Here is a 15037-nt window from a genome sequence, read left to right on the forward strand (position 1 = left end):
TTTATCATTAAGACTGCACCATCTTAATTCCAGTTAAATGCTAGTGTTCGACTTTGCAGAATGTTTTGTGGTTTAGAATAAAAAATAAAGGAAAAAAGAGCAAGTAGGGAACATTTAAGAAAATCCCAGTATGGGTGATATCAGCATCTGCAGTGAGAAACTTTGTGATGATTTAGTGGCTGTAAATGTTTGCTAGGCACACACATTTTACCCTAGACTGTGATAACAGCAGGAATACACACTCCCAGTACATTAGAAAGGAACTACTGTGTGGAACGATATGGGCTTCTGTTTGTAGACACAAAACCTTCTTCTTGGTCCTTCTACTGTGTTGGCAGCAATTTTCACCAGAAATAGAAAGTAATCTAAGTTAGGTGTCGAGCCAAACAATATATTCCACTTACCCAAGAGAAAAAGTGGACCAAAGAATGAAGAAATAGTAGGCAATACCAAACGTGGTATTCTCAGTAGAACAGCCTAGGAAAAAATTGACTAGAAAATACCTGGTGTTTGCTTTACTAGGGAAGGGTATTGTAATTCTAGGAGGAAGATGAAGAACAGCATAAATTGCTTAGACTAACAAACCAAGCCCAAGCTAAGTCCGTAGTAAAAAGTCGCAGCTGAGAGAGAATCTGGGACTTGAGAAAATGATTTAACTATTGGCTTTAATTCAACTACCATAAAGTAATTATTATTTTTCTATTAGTAAAGCATCATAATGATGTCTTCTATGTTACAGTGTCTTGGGGTGGGTGACAGAGTGTTTGAGAGAGAATTTTCTGCATTCATATTTCACAAAAACATCTGCATAGTTGCTTCTAGTAGCTTTGTGGCAGAGGCACAAAGGTGCCTTTTCTGCTGCTGCACAAAGGAAGAATATCCAGAGTAATAGCTGTGAAGTGTGTAGTGAAAGCAGCTGAGTTGCAGGAAGAAAGGAAACAACAAAACCCATAAGCTACACAACAGCTCCTTCAAGTCATATTACCTCCCTGGTCTGATCTCCAACCATTGCTGTCTTCCTCACCCCCAAGTATAGGTGAAATATGGGGAATTCAAGGGGGAAAGAAAAAATAACACAGTCTTACTGAAATTCCCAGAAAATTCAAGTACTGAACACATACACACAGGTATACTATTTTACTCTCTTTTCCTCCAGAGCCATTCTTTCAGTCAGGCCCTTGACACCAATTCACAGATCATACACATGAATAGAATACTAAATTTGGTTTTTTTCATGCTTACTCATCCTTACTCCCAGGAAAAACCACTGTAGGTATGAGACAGCTTAAGTTACCAAAACAATAAAACAACTACATTCTTGTGGTGTGCTGTCTTTTTTTATTTCGTTCAGTTACTCACAGATTCACAAAATTCAGCAGTTGGTAGTGGGTCACCAAGTCATTCATTAGTGCAAATTCATTAACTGTGACATTTAGCCCTCCTTGTCTTTTAGGCAAGTGACACACACACTCCTGGTGCCTGGCCTTTGACCTTCTTGGTTTGTTTTCTTAAACTTCCTCCATTCTAACCAGCATAAGTGATAATTTACGTGGATTTGCACTTCAAATGAATTTAGTGCTATATAAAAATGGTTTTGCAAAAGATATTTGGTGGTGTATGAAAAACCCTCAAAGTGGTGGAAATTTCTGAAGCTCTTACAGAAAAGTTCATGTAAGACAGCAGTCTGTTTGGGCCCGCTGCACCACTGCTGTGACCAGAGCTCTGTACAGCTACAGCTCCAGGGTAAGCTGTGCATATTGAATACAAAGCCTTGAGACAATCCAATATGTAGAAAAATAAACTTTTGGCAGAATTCAGCTACTGCATTGGAAAGATACGTGAACAGATATAGCTGTTTTTTTCTGCATGTACACTTTTAACAGTGCAATATGATATGTTAACACAAGTGTGTTGAATCATATTCTAAAATCATTTCATGTGTGTACAAAATTCTGTGTAATTTAAATGTAATGGAATTTACAGGTAATATTTAAAGCATATTACAAATGGTGATTTAAAACACATTTTTACTCTATAATAAGGAAGCACAGTTTGCTAAAAGTAGCATTTAATATAGTTCACATCAATAAGGTGTTAAATTTTAGTATTTTTTAAAACATTTCTTTGCCGTTCAGCAAATATATGCCAATAAAACGAATTTTAAAATGTTTTTGTATTATTGTGCACTTAGGACAAACCTGATCTACATAAAAGGATGAAAGGCTTTAGATGTACTTTATTCAAATACATCTAAATTTCAGTTAGGAATTTTAGAGAAATGAGAGTATTTAATACTAAATAATATTTCTATCTGTGCAAAGCTTAAGTAACTTTCATTTTATTTGAGTTTACTAGATCCAGTATCTGAAACTGAACAAGAACACAGAAAGCAGCAAAATTCACATTACCTTTTGTATACCCTTATAGCTCAGTTTACATTAATATAACTCTACAAAGTTATAAAAAGGACATCACAGATTGAAAAGGGAAACCAAACAAAACAAAACCAAATGAAAAAAAAAAAAAAAAAGCCTGCAAGACACCAGACCAAGAAGAGAATGGGTAATATTTTCTCTTTTATTATTTTTTCTTTGAAGATTACCTAACATCCTCATGGTAATAACCCAAGGTACTATGTAAACAAATTTCAATGCTGCTCAAATGAATTAAAATACTCTGTTCAGCTCCTGCAGTAAGTCAGAACAGTGGCACCAATTCCTTTCAACATTAAATCACATTCATCTCATTGTACATGACTTGTGCAAGTAGTAAAGGCTTTATTCATGACCTTGGCTACATCAGTAGAGAGGGATATATCAGCTATTTATGTATTTTAAAAAATTAAACTGACAGAAGAACAGATTCTGTAGTCTCAAATACCAGCAGCATCTTTCTACATATTTAGGATACGTTTGGCCTAAGCCTTTAACACCTTTTAGAACAGCCATGCAGTAAAACAAACTTGGAGATGTTTCTTTAGAGAACACTGAGCAGTTTAAACATTTTTCTGAATGATAAAGCCAAGATAAAGCAAATCCAGGCCCGTTTAAATGGCTGCAACTTTTCATACACTTAAAGCTCTATAAAACTAGAGCCCATTAGTATATATATTTATATTTTTTTATATATATATTTTAAATAAGTCTCTTGTCTGCTTTCAAAATTTATGGAGGGGTTTTTCTGGTCTTTTGAAAGGGCAATAAATAAAAGTAGAAAAGGCTGAACTGTTTTGCATATATTTGTGGAAGAACGGAGAACAATTAAACTTTTAGAGTTCCAGAAAGATCACTGTACAGAACAAAAAGCTTATATACAATTAAGTGTGCAATTTTAGTTGGCTGGGCCTTTTATTATTCAAGATATCCTTTTTGACTAGAAGTCACTTCTACTCTTGTCCAAATCCCTCCGTTTCTTCAATGGCAAAGAGCAACTTCTCCTTTAGTTGTTCATAGCTTTTATATGGTGGCAAATCCAAACGATTAAAACTGAACAGGAAAAAAAATATAGTTTTGTTAAATTTACTCTAATCCCATGTAGAAATCTACAGAACTCAATTGTTATAGTAGAAGTTATAAATGTTTTGATCTAACAATTAGAAAAAAAAATAACAATAATCACAATCTCACTGCCTTGGCATTTCTACAAGAAGGAAAAACAGTCAATGTTTCAGAGGAATATTTTATGAAGCAAAAGACTATTACGAGATTAAAAACCAGAATGGTGAAAGACTAAAGATTGTCCAAGATACAAGGAACTATAATACTTTGAAAAAATATAATATAAAAACATGATACAATAATAATTGCTTATAACACTAATACATACAAAAGTAATTTTTCAGCATGAAGTTTAATATAATCCTAGTTTGATGCATCTCCAAATTTCAACAACTGCATGAAGAAGCTGAACTTTTCTCCTTCCTACACAGGCTTGGATATAGGTGGATGTTTTTTCCCTCTAAACTTTGCCCTTAAAGCCTTCTGCCAAAACATTTCATTCCATGTCTTCCTAGAAATCATCCTTGACAAGATATGTTTAACTCTTGCAAACATCACTCAAAACAAAATCCAGTGGAGAAAATGTAAAATGGAGGATACCCTTAAGTAGTTTAAAAGTATGATGAATATTATTGTCACAGGTTACCAAAGGAAAGTGTGTCCATTTTGCAGTCCATACAAAAAAGTGATCTGTGTACCTGATGCACCAGTTCAGTATGAACAGGAATGCCAAGCCAATAATGGCCAATCTGAAGCCTGGTGGGAAAAAGGATCAGCATTCTTGGCTAAGCATCCTTCTTTTGAAGGTTTGCTGTCATTTCTTTCATGCTACTTCTTCTCGTGACTATACATTTTATCTTTTATAATGTTACTGCATAATAACTCTATCTAACAACTATGTGCCTACTAATAACATGACTTGTTTAGTTATTTAATATTCTCTAAAAGAATTAGGAAAACACCCTTCAGTTCTACACAAGGATGTTCTCATAATTTTGATAGATCTGACACTGACAAACTATTCAGCAGTTGCAAAATTTAAGAAGATGGCAACTAGGAAAGTTTTCAAAACTGGCATGTCAGGTCAGTCAAATGAAGCTGAAGATGGAGATAGAGAATTGATCCAAATTAGATTTCATTTGATTTGTGCAGTGCAAGTCTGGAAGAGATAAGCCAGTAAAGCTACAGAAAACATAAAAACTCACCAAGTGTGACTTCTTGGTAACCAGGTTTCCTTACCAACTTTTTCAATGCAGAATTTCTGAGGACCATTACTTCCTAGAAAATAAGATTTTGAAAAGTGTAATCTGTTCCTTTTAAATACCATACATGATATATACGTGAATACTACACAACTCAGACACAGCAGAGTTCATTAATTACATGAACATGCTTCTCACAGAAACAAGCCAATTTCCAGATAGTTTATAAACATATTCATGGGATTTATGATATAAAAAGCCCTTCTAAATCCAAGCTGATGAACATGAAGCTCCTCTTATCTGTACACTTGCAGCATGGTTCATTTGCAAATGAAACAGTGACAATATAAAACAGTTCTGGTCACCTTTTACTTACCCATAAGTTCAGCAAATCCCCCCAGTGGTAATCTGCAAGTGCCAGTGACAAACTGCAGAAGTCGCATGCGAACCTCGTTGTCTGTTTCTTTTACAAACTAGACATAGAAATTCAAATTACTTAATAAAAAGCTTTAACACAGCTGGACAAAACCAAAAACCCCATGAGATGGTTGAAAAAGTATAATTCCACTTAAAAAAACAGCACTTTGTTTAGCACCGGTTTGCATTTCTTTACTTTAGCAAAATTGGGTGGAGAGAAAAGAATGATTTCACATTATATGCACTGTCAGCATTACGGTGTGAAGGCTGGGAACAGCAAATAAGAAGAATCCTTACCTATTTTTTTCTACACTAAAATAAAAATCATGTCAATGCTTTGTATAAAGACTACTGCCATTGTTATTAAACACAGCACTAGTCTAGCCACAGACTCTAGGTATTTCAAGACTAAGAAAAACTTGCATATAAATGTTGGTACTTAAACTTCTAGTTTAGATTCTTTCAGTACCAAGCATCTTAAAAAGATTTATCATCAGATCTTATTATATAAATAAGATAGGAAATAACTGATTTGCACCACTTTCCTAGAGAAACTTAGTCAAAAGCATCTCTAAACTGGTGATTTATCAAAAGATAGGAAGACCCTAGGTCTGACTTCTCTTTAGGAAAATTTGTAGAACAGTGCCAGAATAGTATTTGAGGGTTTTTCTTAACCAACTCCATTAAAATGTGAGTGAAGTTTAGTCAGTGCTAGACTGCAACAGTTAATATGACAAATAATCATAAGTACTAAGTGACATTTTTAGATCATTGAATCAGAATAGTTTGGGTTGAAAGGGACCTTAAAAGATCATCTAGTTTCAACTCCTCTGCCACAGCAGGCACACTTTCCCCTAGACCAGGTTGCTCAGAGCTCCAAGCAGGCTGGCCTTGAACACCTCCAGGGATGGGTTCCCACAGCTTTTCTGGACAATATTTCAGTGCCTCATCACCCTCACAGCAAAGAACTTCCTCCTAATATCTAAGCTAAAGCTACCATCTCTTTGAATCCACTTCCCCTTCTCCTGTCACTACATGATCTAGTAAAAAGTCACTCTCCTTCCTTCTTGTAGGCTCCCTTCAGGTACTGGAAAGTGAAAATGTACAGTCGTACTGCATATAAGAACATTTAGAAGCTAGATCACTAAGAATAAAATAAACTTCACTGAATAATCAGTAAGGACAAGATACAGAAGTAAATTCATAAATCAGCATCCAAATGTAATGTGCGAATCTGTCAGCAATTTCTCATCCAAAAGTAATCCTCCTTTCCTTCTCTGAAAAAAGAAAGGAAGCTGAAAGAACCTTCAGCTGGACAGCCTCCACTACACATGCCATTTGTGCTACAGATGAAAACAAAACCTACAGAAGTCAGAAATGTGACTGATTAACATACCTGCCAGAACCATATGATCTGCTTGCTATTCCTCGTGTAATGACGATAAACAGTGTTCCTCTGCCAGTCTGCTAAATCTACTTCTTGCATACCACAGAGCATAACCTAGAAAAGAGAACAATTTCTTTACATTAAACACAAAAATTAAGAGTATTTTCTATTTTGTATGAGACATGGTAACAAAAATGGAAGTTTCTGCTCTGAAAAAAGGACTGGTAATTTTTTTCATTTTACTACACAATTAGATTTTCCTTTATCCTAAGTTTACAGTTATCCAAAATTGTGTATGTATATAAGTGGTCTGAAAGACTGAATATTAGAGACTTGGTATCTTCCAACTAATAGCTCAGTAATAGAAGGTACTACCTTTTTCATAAGAGGAATTTTTTATATTAAGGAGTATATTAGCCTTTCCATTAGATCTTCACCTCATATTCCAAGACAATGATTAAATTGCTGCAACTACTAATAAAGATAAAACATACTGAAAAGTATAAGTCTAAAAATTATTCATTACAAGAAGCAATGAAAACTGAAAGTTCTAAAGGCAAAGCCTTCTACGAAACACAAGTGAGCAAAGTCTTTTTTTAGAAAAAAAATCCTCCCTACTTAACTTAAGAAGGTTTCAGAAAACCGCTCATTAAATACAGGGAAAGTTGTCAAGTCACACAGAAACAAATAAGCACAGCACTACAGAGCCTTTTGTCCCTACCGCAGATCACCATCCCAAGAGTGAACACAGGTCAGGCTGATTGTTAAGTAAATGTGGAGCATGCAACCAATCCCTGTTATCAGCCCTTGGGTTGTATACTGAGGATCTGCAAAGTTCCCTTTCATGCCTTGTTGGTTCCTCCAAGCTTTAAATAGAAGAACTCTACAACGTGTCTTAGTGTATTTGATCCTAAGCAATCACCACACACTACAATCAACTTCTGCATCATCTGTTACACTGTAATTCTACCCATCTACCACAGAGGGAAAGGTCTGTGACTCACAGATCCATCAGTGATCTCATATACTCTCACAGAAACTTTCAAAAATACATTTTAATGCTGAACACCAAAACACTGATTCAAGAACATTGATTCAATTTTTATCATGATTTAATCCCACTGCTCTTAATAAATTCTCCATGTTCCAGAACTATTAAATGCAGCATAGGCAGATGAGAGATTCAACCTGACCTATCCATCTAATCTCTCCATATGTACTGCTTTTGCAAAAGGTAAAAATGCTGCATACAAAACCTTACCTCCAGTTCCTTTTCATCAAAATAATGTAGCCATTGTAGAGGAACTACTTCATTAAAACCATCAAGAAAAGCTTTGGTTTGTTCTCTAACTCCCCGAGAAAATCGCCACTCTGCCATTAGCCTGGGATAGAACAAAACCAAAGATGAATTAAACATCAATTAGCATTCAGCATGAAGAAGTTCAAACACATATGTATGTGTTCCCATCAGGTAAGAATCCCTCAAGTTTCGCTTCTTACACTGATCACTTCCATTAACTATAAGGAACCTACTATACTATATTATCACAAATCTTCACATTTAGATAATAGTAAAGTAGCAAGAGGTAACTTAGATCACCACTCCAGTTATAAAGAAATATTATTATTAACCTTAATTTATCTATATGCTATAGAAACTATTTCTCTGAGAAACTCAAGACTGCTAATTTAAGTGGAAACTTTATGTGCAGAACTGGACGTTCACTGTATCACAGAAAAGGGTCTGTGTACATCTGCTTTTGAGATCACTGAATAGACAGATCAGAAACAGAGGTTCAGAAAAAGAAGGGCAGTGATAAAATTAGGAAATAAGCAGAAAAGAGTAGTAAAAAGAGTTTAAAAAACCAGTTGAAATCACGGCATGTTACACACCATTCTGAATTTCAGTTTCCACATTTATAGCAATGTTCTAAACAATTTTAGGATCTTCTATCAAATAGACATCTTCCCTCTTCCTGGATTTGTTACCTGAAGTTACTGAAAACAGGCTTGCTCATTTCAGTATCACCTGTTCTCTCACTGTACATATAAGAGCATGACAGGCCATCTTCTCTCCACATTGCCTCCTTTTGTACCAAGCAGTTGTGTATCATATACCAAGGTACCATTTCAATAACAGTCACAAGGTAATAATATAACAGTTACATGGTAACAGGGGAAGAAAAAGTAAAACAAAACCAAACCAAACCAAAAGAAACCAACGTGTCAAAAAAGACTAGAGCAACAGGAGAAACATGGAACATTTTTTCAGCATCTACACCTTCCTACCCAATATATTCTTCTTTGTTCTCCTCAGTTACCAAGATATTTGAACCTCCTGATTTCAGTTCATGTGAGGTTACTTTCCCTAAGAGCTCCATATCCACACAGAAGTACATTTCCAAGTTACACTCCTCAATATTATTATCCCTGGATGAAAAGAAAAAAAAATATTGCATTGAATTCTATATTTTAAAAAAATTCATAAAAGACATAAAATATCATATACACACACACAAGAAAATAAGCTACAAACCTTATCCAAATTAGGGAGTTGTAAAATTCAGTATCAATAGATTCCAGGTCTTTAATAGTAAGCTTTTTGCTCAGCATTCGTTTGTAGAAAGGCAGAGAAAAACCAGTGTCAATAAATTTTCCATGAAACAATGCCTGTTGAACAGAAAAATAAGTTTCGTTTTTATTGAACTACTGAATTATTAAAGTGTTATTGAACTTGAAGTATTTTTTCTTTCTCCTTCAAATAATGAAAAGCACCAAATAGCAGTAGCAGCTTTATAAAGCCGTATTTATAAAGAACAAAACATTAAATTAAATGGGAAGAAAAAAAAATGGACAAAATTTAATTCCATAATAACATATAATAATAATAATAATAACGTATTATTACAATTTAGAAATCCTTTGATTTAAAATAAAACTTCTCATAAAAGGACTTCATTCTTTCTTCCCTTAGTTATGTGAACAGGCATAATTTCCAAGTGTTACTTTATCCTACTTGATCAGAATATTTGATCCTACTTCAGTATTACTGCTATTTTTTACTACATACACACATCCAGCAACATCATCATTTACAGAATGCTACTGCAGCTTGTAAGAAAGAGCTTTGGGAACCACATTTTTTAATAGGTGAGTAACAGAACTGAGGAATTAAGTTCTCCACGAAACTGAAAAAAAAACCAAACCCAAAACATGGTCACACTGTCTCACCACACATGCACATAGGGTGTAAGCTGAATAATAATTGTACTGAAGCATAGCATTACACACACACACACAGAGTGTTAACCTCTACACTGACTCAGTGCATCTGAGAGCTCATGGAGCACAACCATAACCATGAAAACCCTTTTTTCCCCACAGCTTTATCAAGTACACTTTCTCCACTAAAATAGCTCTTTAAAAAAAACCATCCTAAGCATAGGCCATGTATGGCATTCATTGCTTCTCTTTCCCCTCAGCTGAAATTCTGAGAGCAGAAGAGCCAATTAACAACCATTTAGCCATTAACAGCCATTTAGCCATTTCCTCTAGGCTCCATCTTTTTTCCCCACCTAATTTCCCCCTTTAAGGCTTAGTCTATTTTGCATTTTCTTCTGCTTAAGGAGACCTTAAAGAAGTTCTCTCAAAGGCCGGTATTTGTTTGTTTATTTATACATCTATTTACTTTGAAACTAGTTTATTCTTCTTATGGGATGCTGACCTGATAGAAATTCCATGTCAAGGGCAGCATCTGGGCATGTGATTTTCTGCTTTTGCAAAATTAAGCTCTTAAAATCACGTTATTTGATGTGTATGATAATCTTACAGTAAAATATAAAAGCTGCCACAGCCAACTTCTTTTAACAGGTTTTTATTATGAAGCAAGATGTGTATTCTTTATGTTTAATCCTGTTTCAGTTGAAAACAACTGTGGCTACTTTTGTACTTAAAACTAAAAATCTCACTACTATTTTAGAACTGTGAGAAGAACAGAAACTGCCACTTCATTTCCCAGTTGCATTATTACCTGAGCTATCTTAAGCCACTAGAGGGTATCCCAGGAAGCACTGCAGAATGTTCCACTCAGTATAAATCATGAATACTCAAACCTTAAACAGACCACATCAGGCAGCATTACACAGGTCTTTCTCTTGCCCCGCTTAGAGAATTTAAAATATAAACACATAAATACTTCAGGAAATAAAATTTTGTCTTTTAATTACATTAATTTCTTAAATTGAGTTCTCCACTATGATCTGTACTTTATGAAGTAACTTTGCTAAATTTAACATTTCTTGCAGACAAGATCAAAAATTACCAGCAAAGAAACGCTGGCTCTAGCACCTAACTGGCTTTATCACATCTTCCTGCTAAGCAGCCCTGTACCTTGCTGAGGACTCAAATAAAGAAAAAAGGTGGCAGCCTATTGAAAGTGTAAACCCAATGAGGTAAATTTTCATGACAGCACAACAATTGCGAACTCAGCCATAAAACCCTTGAAGTCAGAGATGTTATTGTCATAGCTGAATACATTTCTTAAGAAACATCTATAAGAAAAGCAGAACTATGAAACCACCCAAACCTAGTTTAAGTCTGAAAGTATTTTTTCATTTATGTTACACTTGGCTTGTGTTTATTCTAATTTTGTACAAAAAGCCTGAACAACACAAGGCAATAGTCTCTTCAGTATGAAAAAGCACTTATATCTACTCTTTTTGGTTTCACTATTCACCAGGTTGAGGGATGTTGCTGAGGACTACCTGTAGACATGATGATTATGTGGAAAGATGACTGTATCACTACATGGAGAGAAAGAAATGTGACAGAGCAGGAGTCACTATAGAAGACCAACTCAGTGATACCGAAGAAATGATACAACGTGCCTGATCAGCTTGTAGTTTAAGGGAAATCAGATGGCAGAAAATCAGCTCCCTGACAGCTTTTGGTCTCCTCAGTGTCTGACTTTTATATACATTTAAATTAGGGCCCAGTGTACTCTGCAAAACATTCTAACTCATTTTTTTCAAATATCCTCAGGTATATCAGGTCCAACTGAGGAGCCTTTTTCACATTAAATATTTAGTCACATTTTTCAGAGCATCAGTATTCAGACACTCAGACAACAGTTTGCATGAAGTACACACATCCAATTGATGAAAATAAAATATTATATCAAACGTCATATTAACTTTGATGACTCTCCCAGGAAACATGAGTGTGCAACAGACTTAACTCTCAGGGAATTGGCTCAATAAACTTATATGCCTTAATCTTCCATTTCTATGAGATTAATATAACCTTTAATAACTGTACAAACAAATACTGTTCAGGAGTAAATGTATAGCTACAGCAAATATAAAACCTTAAAAATCTAACCTACCATGGCAATAAAGCGCCCAATGAAACAGAAATATGAAAGATGGTCAGGATTGATTGTTGATGCTGGATTTATCTGCAGGCAATAGTTGCTCTTGCCAGCATATTCAAATAGGCAGTACATAGGGTTCAGTACTTCATGGGAAAGCAAGAAAAACCATTCTCTAAGGAAAAAAAAACATGTATACACATAAAAACCATCAAATACAGATGTTTATCACCATTCCCCTTAGGTAACCAGCAAAATGGTAAAAATATATGCAAACTTTGAAAAATAATATAAACAGTGTTGTATTAAAATCACAGAATAATATATGGTATTATATATTTCTTAAATATAGAAAATTAATTATTAGACCAAATAATGTTAGAAAATCATGGTTTCCAAAGTTTAGAAGTTATAGTTAAGATTTTCATCTTGAACACACCCTCACAGCGCAAGTTTTAGCTGCCTATCAGTAACATTTTTTTCTACACAGTCCTTGCCTCAACCAGTACACACCATTTACCCTGGTCATGCCTACTTTACTGTCTACAACTCGCATCTTTACTCAAAAAAATCACAGATTATTCCATTGTTATTATAAACAACTTAGATAACACAAAACAAAACAAACAAATTGAAACTTCAGCACACCTTATTTGCTTTTCCAGTCTGACAGCAAAAACACATACTGAGTTACTGTTGTTTAACAAATTACCATGCATTGGTTAAGCCTACATGACATGAAAGTGTAAAAGTATCTTTTTGCTGAGGTTAAATGAATACCTATTTTTCACCACCTTAATTTTTTTTCAACTCAGCTGATCTGAAATAATACAAGAATCTGGTATTCAGTACTTACATAGGTGATTTTGATAATATTTCTTGCTTTATAATATTTGCATATAGTATTTGCAGAGACCTCAGAACAGTCATACGTACTCAGGGGCTTTTGTATCAGGCAATAAATGTTTCGTACTGAACACCCAGGCCTAGGGATAACCCATAAAAACAGCTGAAAGTCTGTCCTATAATAACTGTAGGGACTGAATTCCACTCTGACTGCCTTTCAGCTGTCATAGTTAAAAGACATCTCTTCTATCCTTGTATTTACTTAAGATCAAGGAATAGAAATGAGATTTGCTGGCATGTTTCTCCTAACAGTGCCATGAAACTCAAGTCATGGATCATGAGTCACTGTGACACACTTCCAACCCAAAGGCCAAGTAACAGAGAAAGGCAGCCAGGATCCAATAACCCTAACAGGGTTCCGTGTATCTTCCAGTAAGCACGAGAATGTTGTAGAGCATTCTGGGCAAGTTTCATACTGAGACAATTATATTAACTACACAGAAGCATCAAATTTAATAGGGATTTAAATTAGAACAAGTCAGATAACAAGGGAGGAATAAACTAAATCAGTCAGTAACAAGAAATTGCAGAAGCAATGAATTTTTCATATCAACAGCTAAAAACTTGCCACAGGACATAATGTCAGATTGGTCCTGCTACGTGCAAGGTAAAAATCTGACAGGAACACTGAGTTTAGTCTGCTGGGAGACAGCTGATCTATAATTGCATTAATGCTGTATTTCATTAGTCAGGACATGAACATTTATTTAGTGTCACTTAAGAACTCTCAGCTCAAGTTACAATGAGATCCTGGCTGGTTCTCAGTTTCACATTAAAAATCTTGGGCAAGACTTAAATAACTATGAAACTATGAAACTACACTGCTTATATATTTTTTATTTATTCATTTATTTATTCGTTCTCTACTTTCTTTGATTAACACACTTCAGTTGCATTATTCTAACATCTTCTCTATGGCAAGATCTATGAACTGTTCCAGTTCCCATCCTAAACCTATGGCACTCACAACAGGGACCCCAACCAAACAAAACCCAGGCAAAGCAAAAATTTAATTCCTCCCTGAAATCACTCCCCAAAAATCTATGTGATACTGTAATGAGAAACAAAACACCACATACCCAAAAGAAGCTCAACCTTCAGAGGGAAGCTTCCTTGCATATAAATACTACATATTTACACTGAATTCAGTTTTAATGCAGGAAGATAAAACCAGAACAAAACTAAACAAGAACATCTTTACATATTTAAAAAAAAAAATAAACAACCCACCCCAAAACAACCTAACAAAAAAAATTCTATATCCTATGACCTTTTCCTGTTCCCTGGATATACAGTAGTACTGAAATTTCTTTCCAAGCAAAAACATTTCATTAAAGTAACTGGCAGCAGTAGTCAGTGGCTGTATTCGCTGTGGTCAAGAAATGAAATCTTGTCTATGGTTTTCCTCTTATCAGATTTTTCCCCTCTGAGTTCCACTTCAGATTCTAGAAAAGCCCATAGTCTAGCTGTTTCAGATTCCAGTGGAGCCAACATCATCTGTCAGTGGTTCCTTCATGCCTGCACTACTCTCCTTTCATTTATTTCCTTTCTTTTCTTATCAGCCCCAATCTGGTGTTCGCTTGCCATTTTTCCAAATAAGCAGAACAATTTATTTTCCCACAGTTCCCACTTCTAGGAAAACTTTCTGATAGAAAGTTTTTGAAATAACTCAGAAAAAGCAATTAATTTCATTCCAATTTAAACACCACTCTTTGTCAAAGAACTGAAAAACTGAGACCATAGTTTTACCAATTTGAAGTTATAAAATCTGACAATAGCCAGTGCTGCCAGTTCCACCTCTTTAATACACTTAGGGGGACTAAAAAGGTACCTAGGCTCTCAGGAGAAATCAAGGCTAGAGTGCTATTAAAAAAATAGAAACTATTTAAGAAAATTTCTTTTACCTTGCCAAGCCACCATAATCCAATCCTTCTTCTCCTCTAAATATAACATATAATCTTCTCCTCAAATCATAGGGCTTTAATGCCATAATCTATTAAAAAATAAATTAATGTTACAAATTATGCATTGTTACCACATCACTCATTCAGATTTAATTTGCGTTGATACAGAAATTGTATATATGTCAAACGTCACACAAATTTGAAAAGCAAGTAGACCATCTCATGGAACAAGCAATCAATGAACTACACACAAAAATACCAACTTGGATTTAAAATCCTTGAGCAGCAGACTGCTAGCAAGTGGAAGGAATATCAGGAATGTAAGGCTGTATGGGTACCCTGTTCTTAAATTCTGC

At 34.9% G+C, this 15037-nt stretch overlaps 1 protein-coding gene across 3 annotated transcripts in view; it reads right to left on the bottom strand.

The window, feature by feature from the left end:
• Positions 1 to 2558: 2558 nt before the first annotated feature.
• The window catches only part of WWP1 (WW domain containing E3 ubiquitin protein ligase 1), a 58654-nt gene continuing 46175 nt past the window's right edge, over positions 2559 to 15037 (bottom strand). For all 3 annotated transcript variants that reach the window (XM_084222352.1, XM_084222351.1, XM_084222350.1), the window contains exons 16-24: positions 14682 to 14770; positions 11887 to 12046; positions 9040 to 9173; positions 8793 to 8933; positions 7765 to 7885; positions 6513 to 6617; positions 5076 to 5172; positions 4703 to 4775; positions 2559 to 3485 (exon numbers count right to left, since the gene is read on the bottom strand). In XM_084222352.1, coding sequence (XP_084078478.1) covers positions 3386 to 3485; positions 4703 to 4775; positions 5076 to 5172; positions 6513 to 6617; positions 7765 to 7885; positions 8793 to 8933; positions 9040 to 9173; positions 11887 to 12046; positions 14682 to 14770 — 1020 coding nt within the window. In that variant the 3' untranslated portion in view covers positions 2559 to 3385. The remainder of the gene's footprint in view (positions 3486 to 4702; positions 4776 to 5075; positions 5173 to 6512; positions 6618 to 7764; positions 7886 to 8792; positions 8934 to 9039; positions 9174 to 11886; positions 12047 to 14681; positions 14771 to 15037) is intronic.

This window comes from Fringilla coelebs, assembly GCF_963513975.1.
Source record: "Fringilla coelebs genome assembly, chromosome: 1".
Classification (NCBI taxonomy): Eukaryota; Metazoa; Chordata; class Aves; order Passeriformes; family Fringillidae; genus Fringilla; species Fringilla coelebs.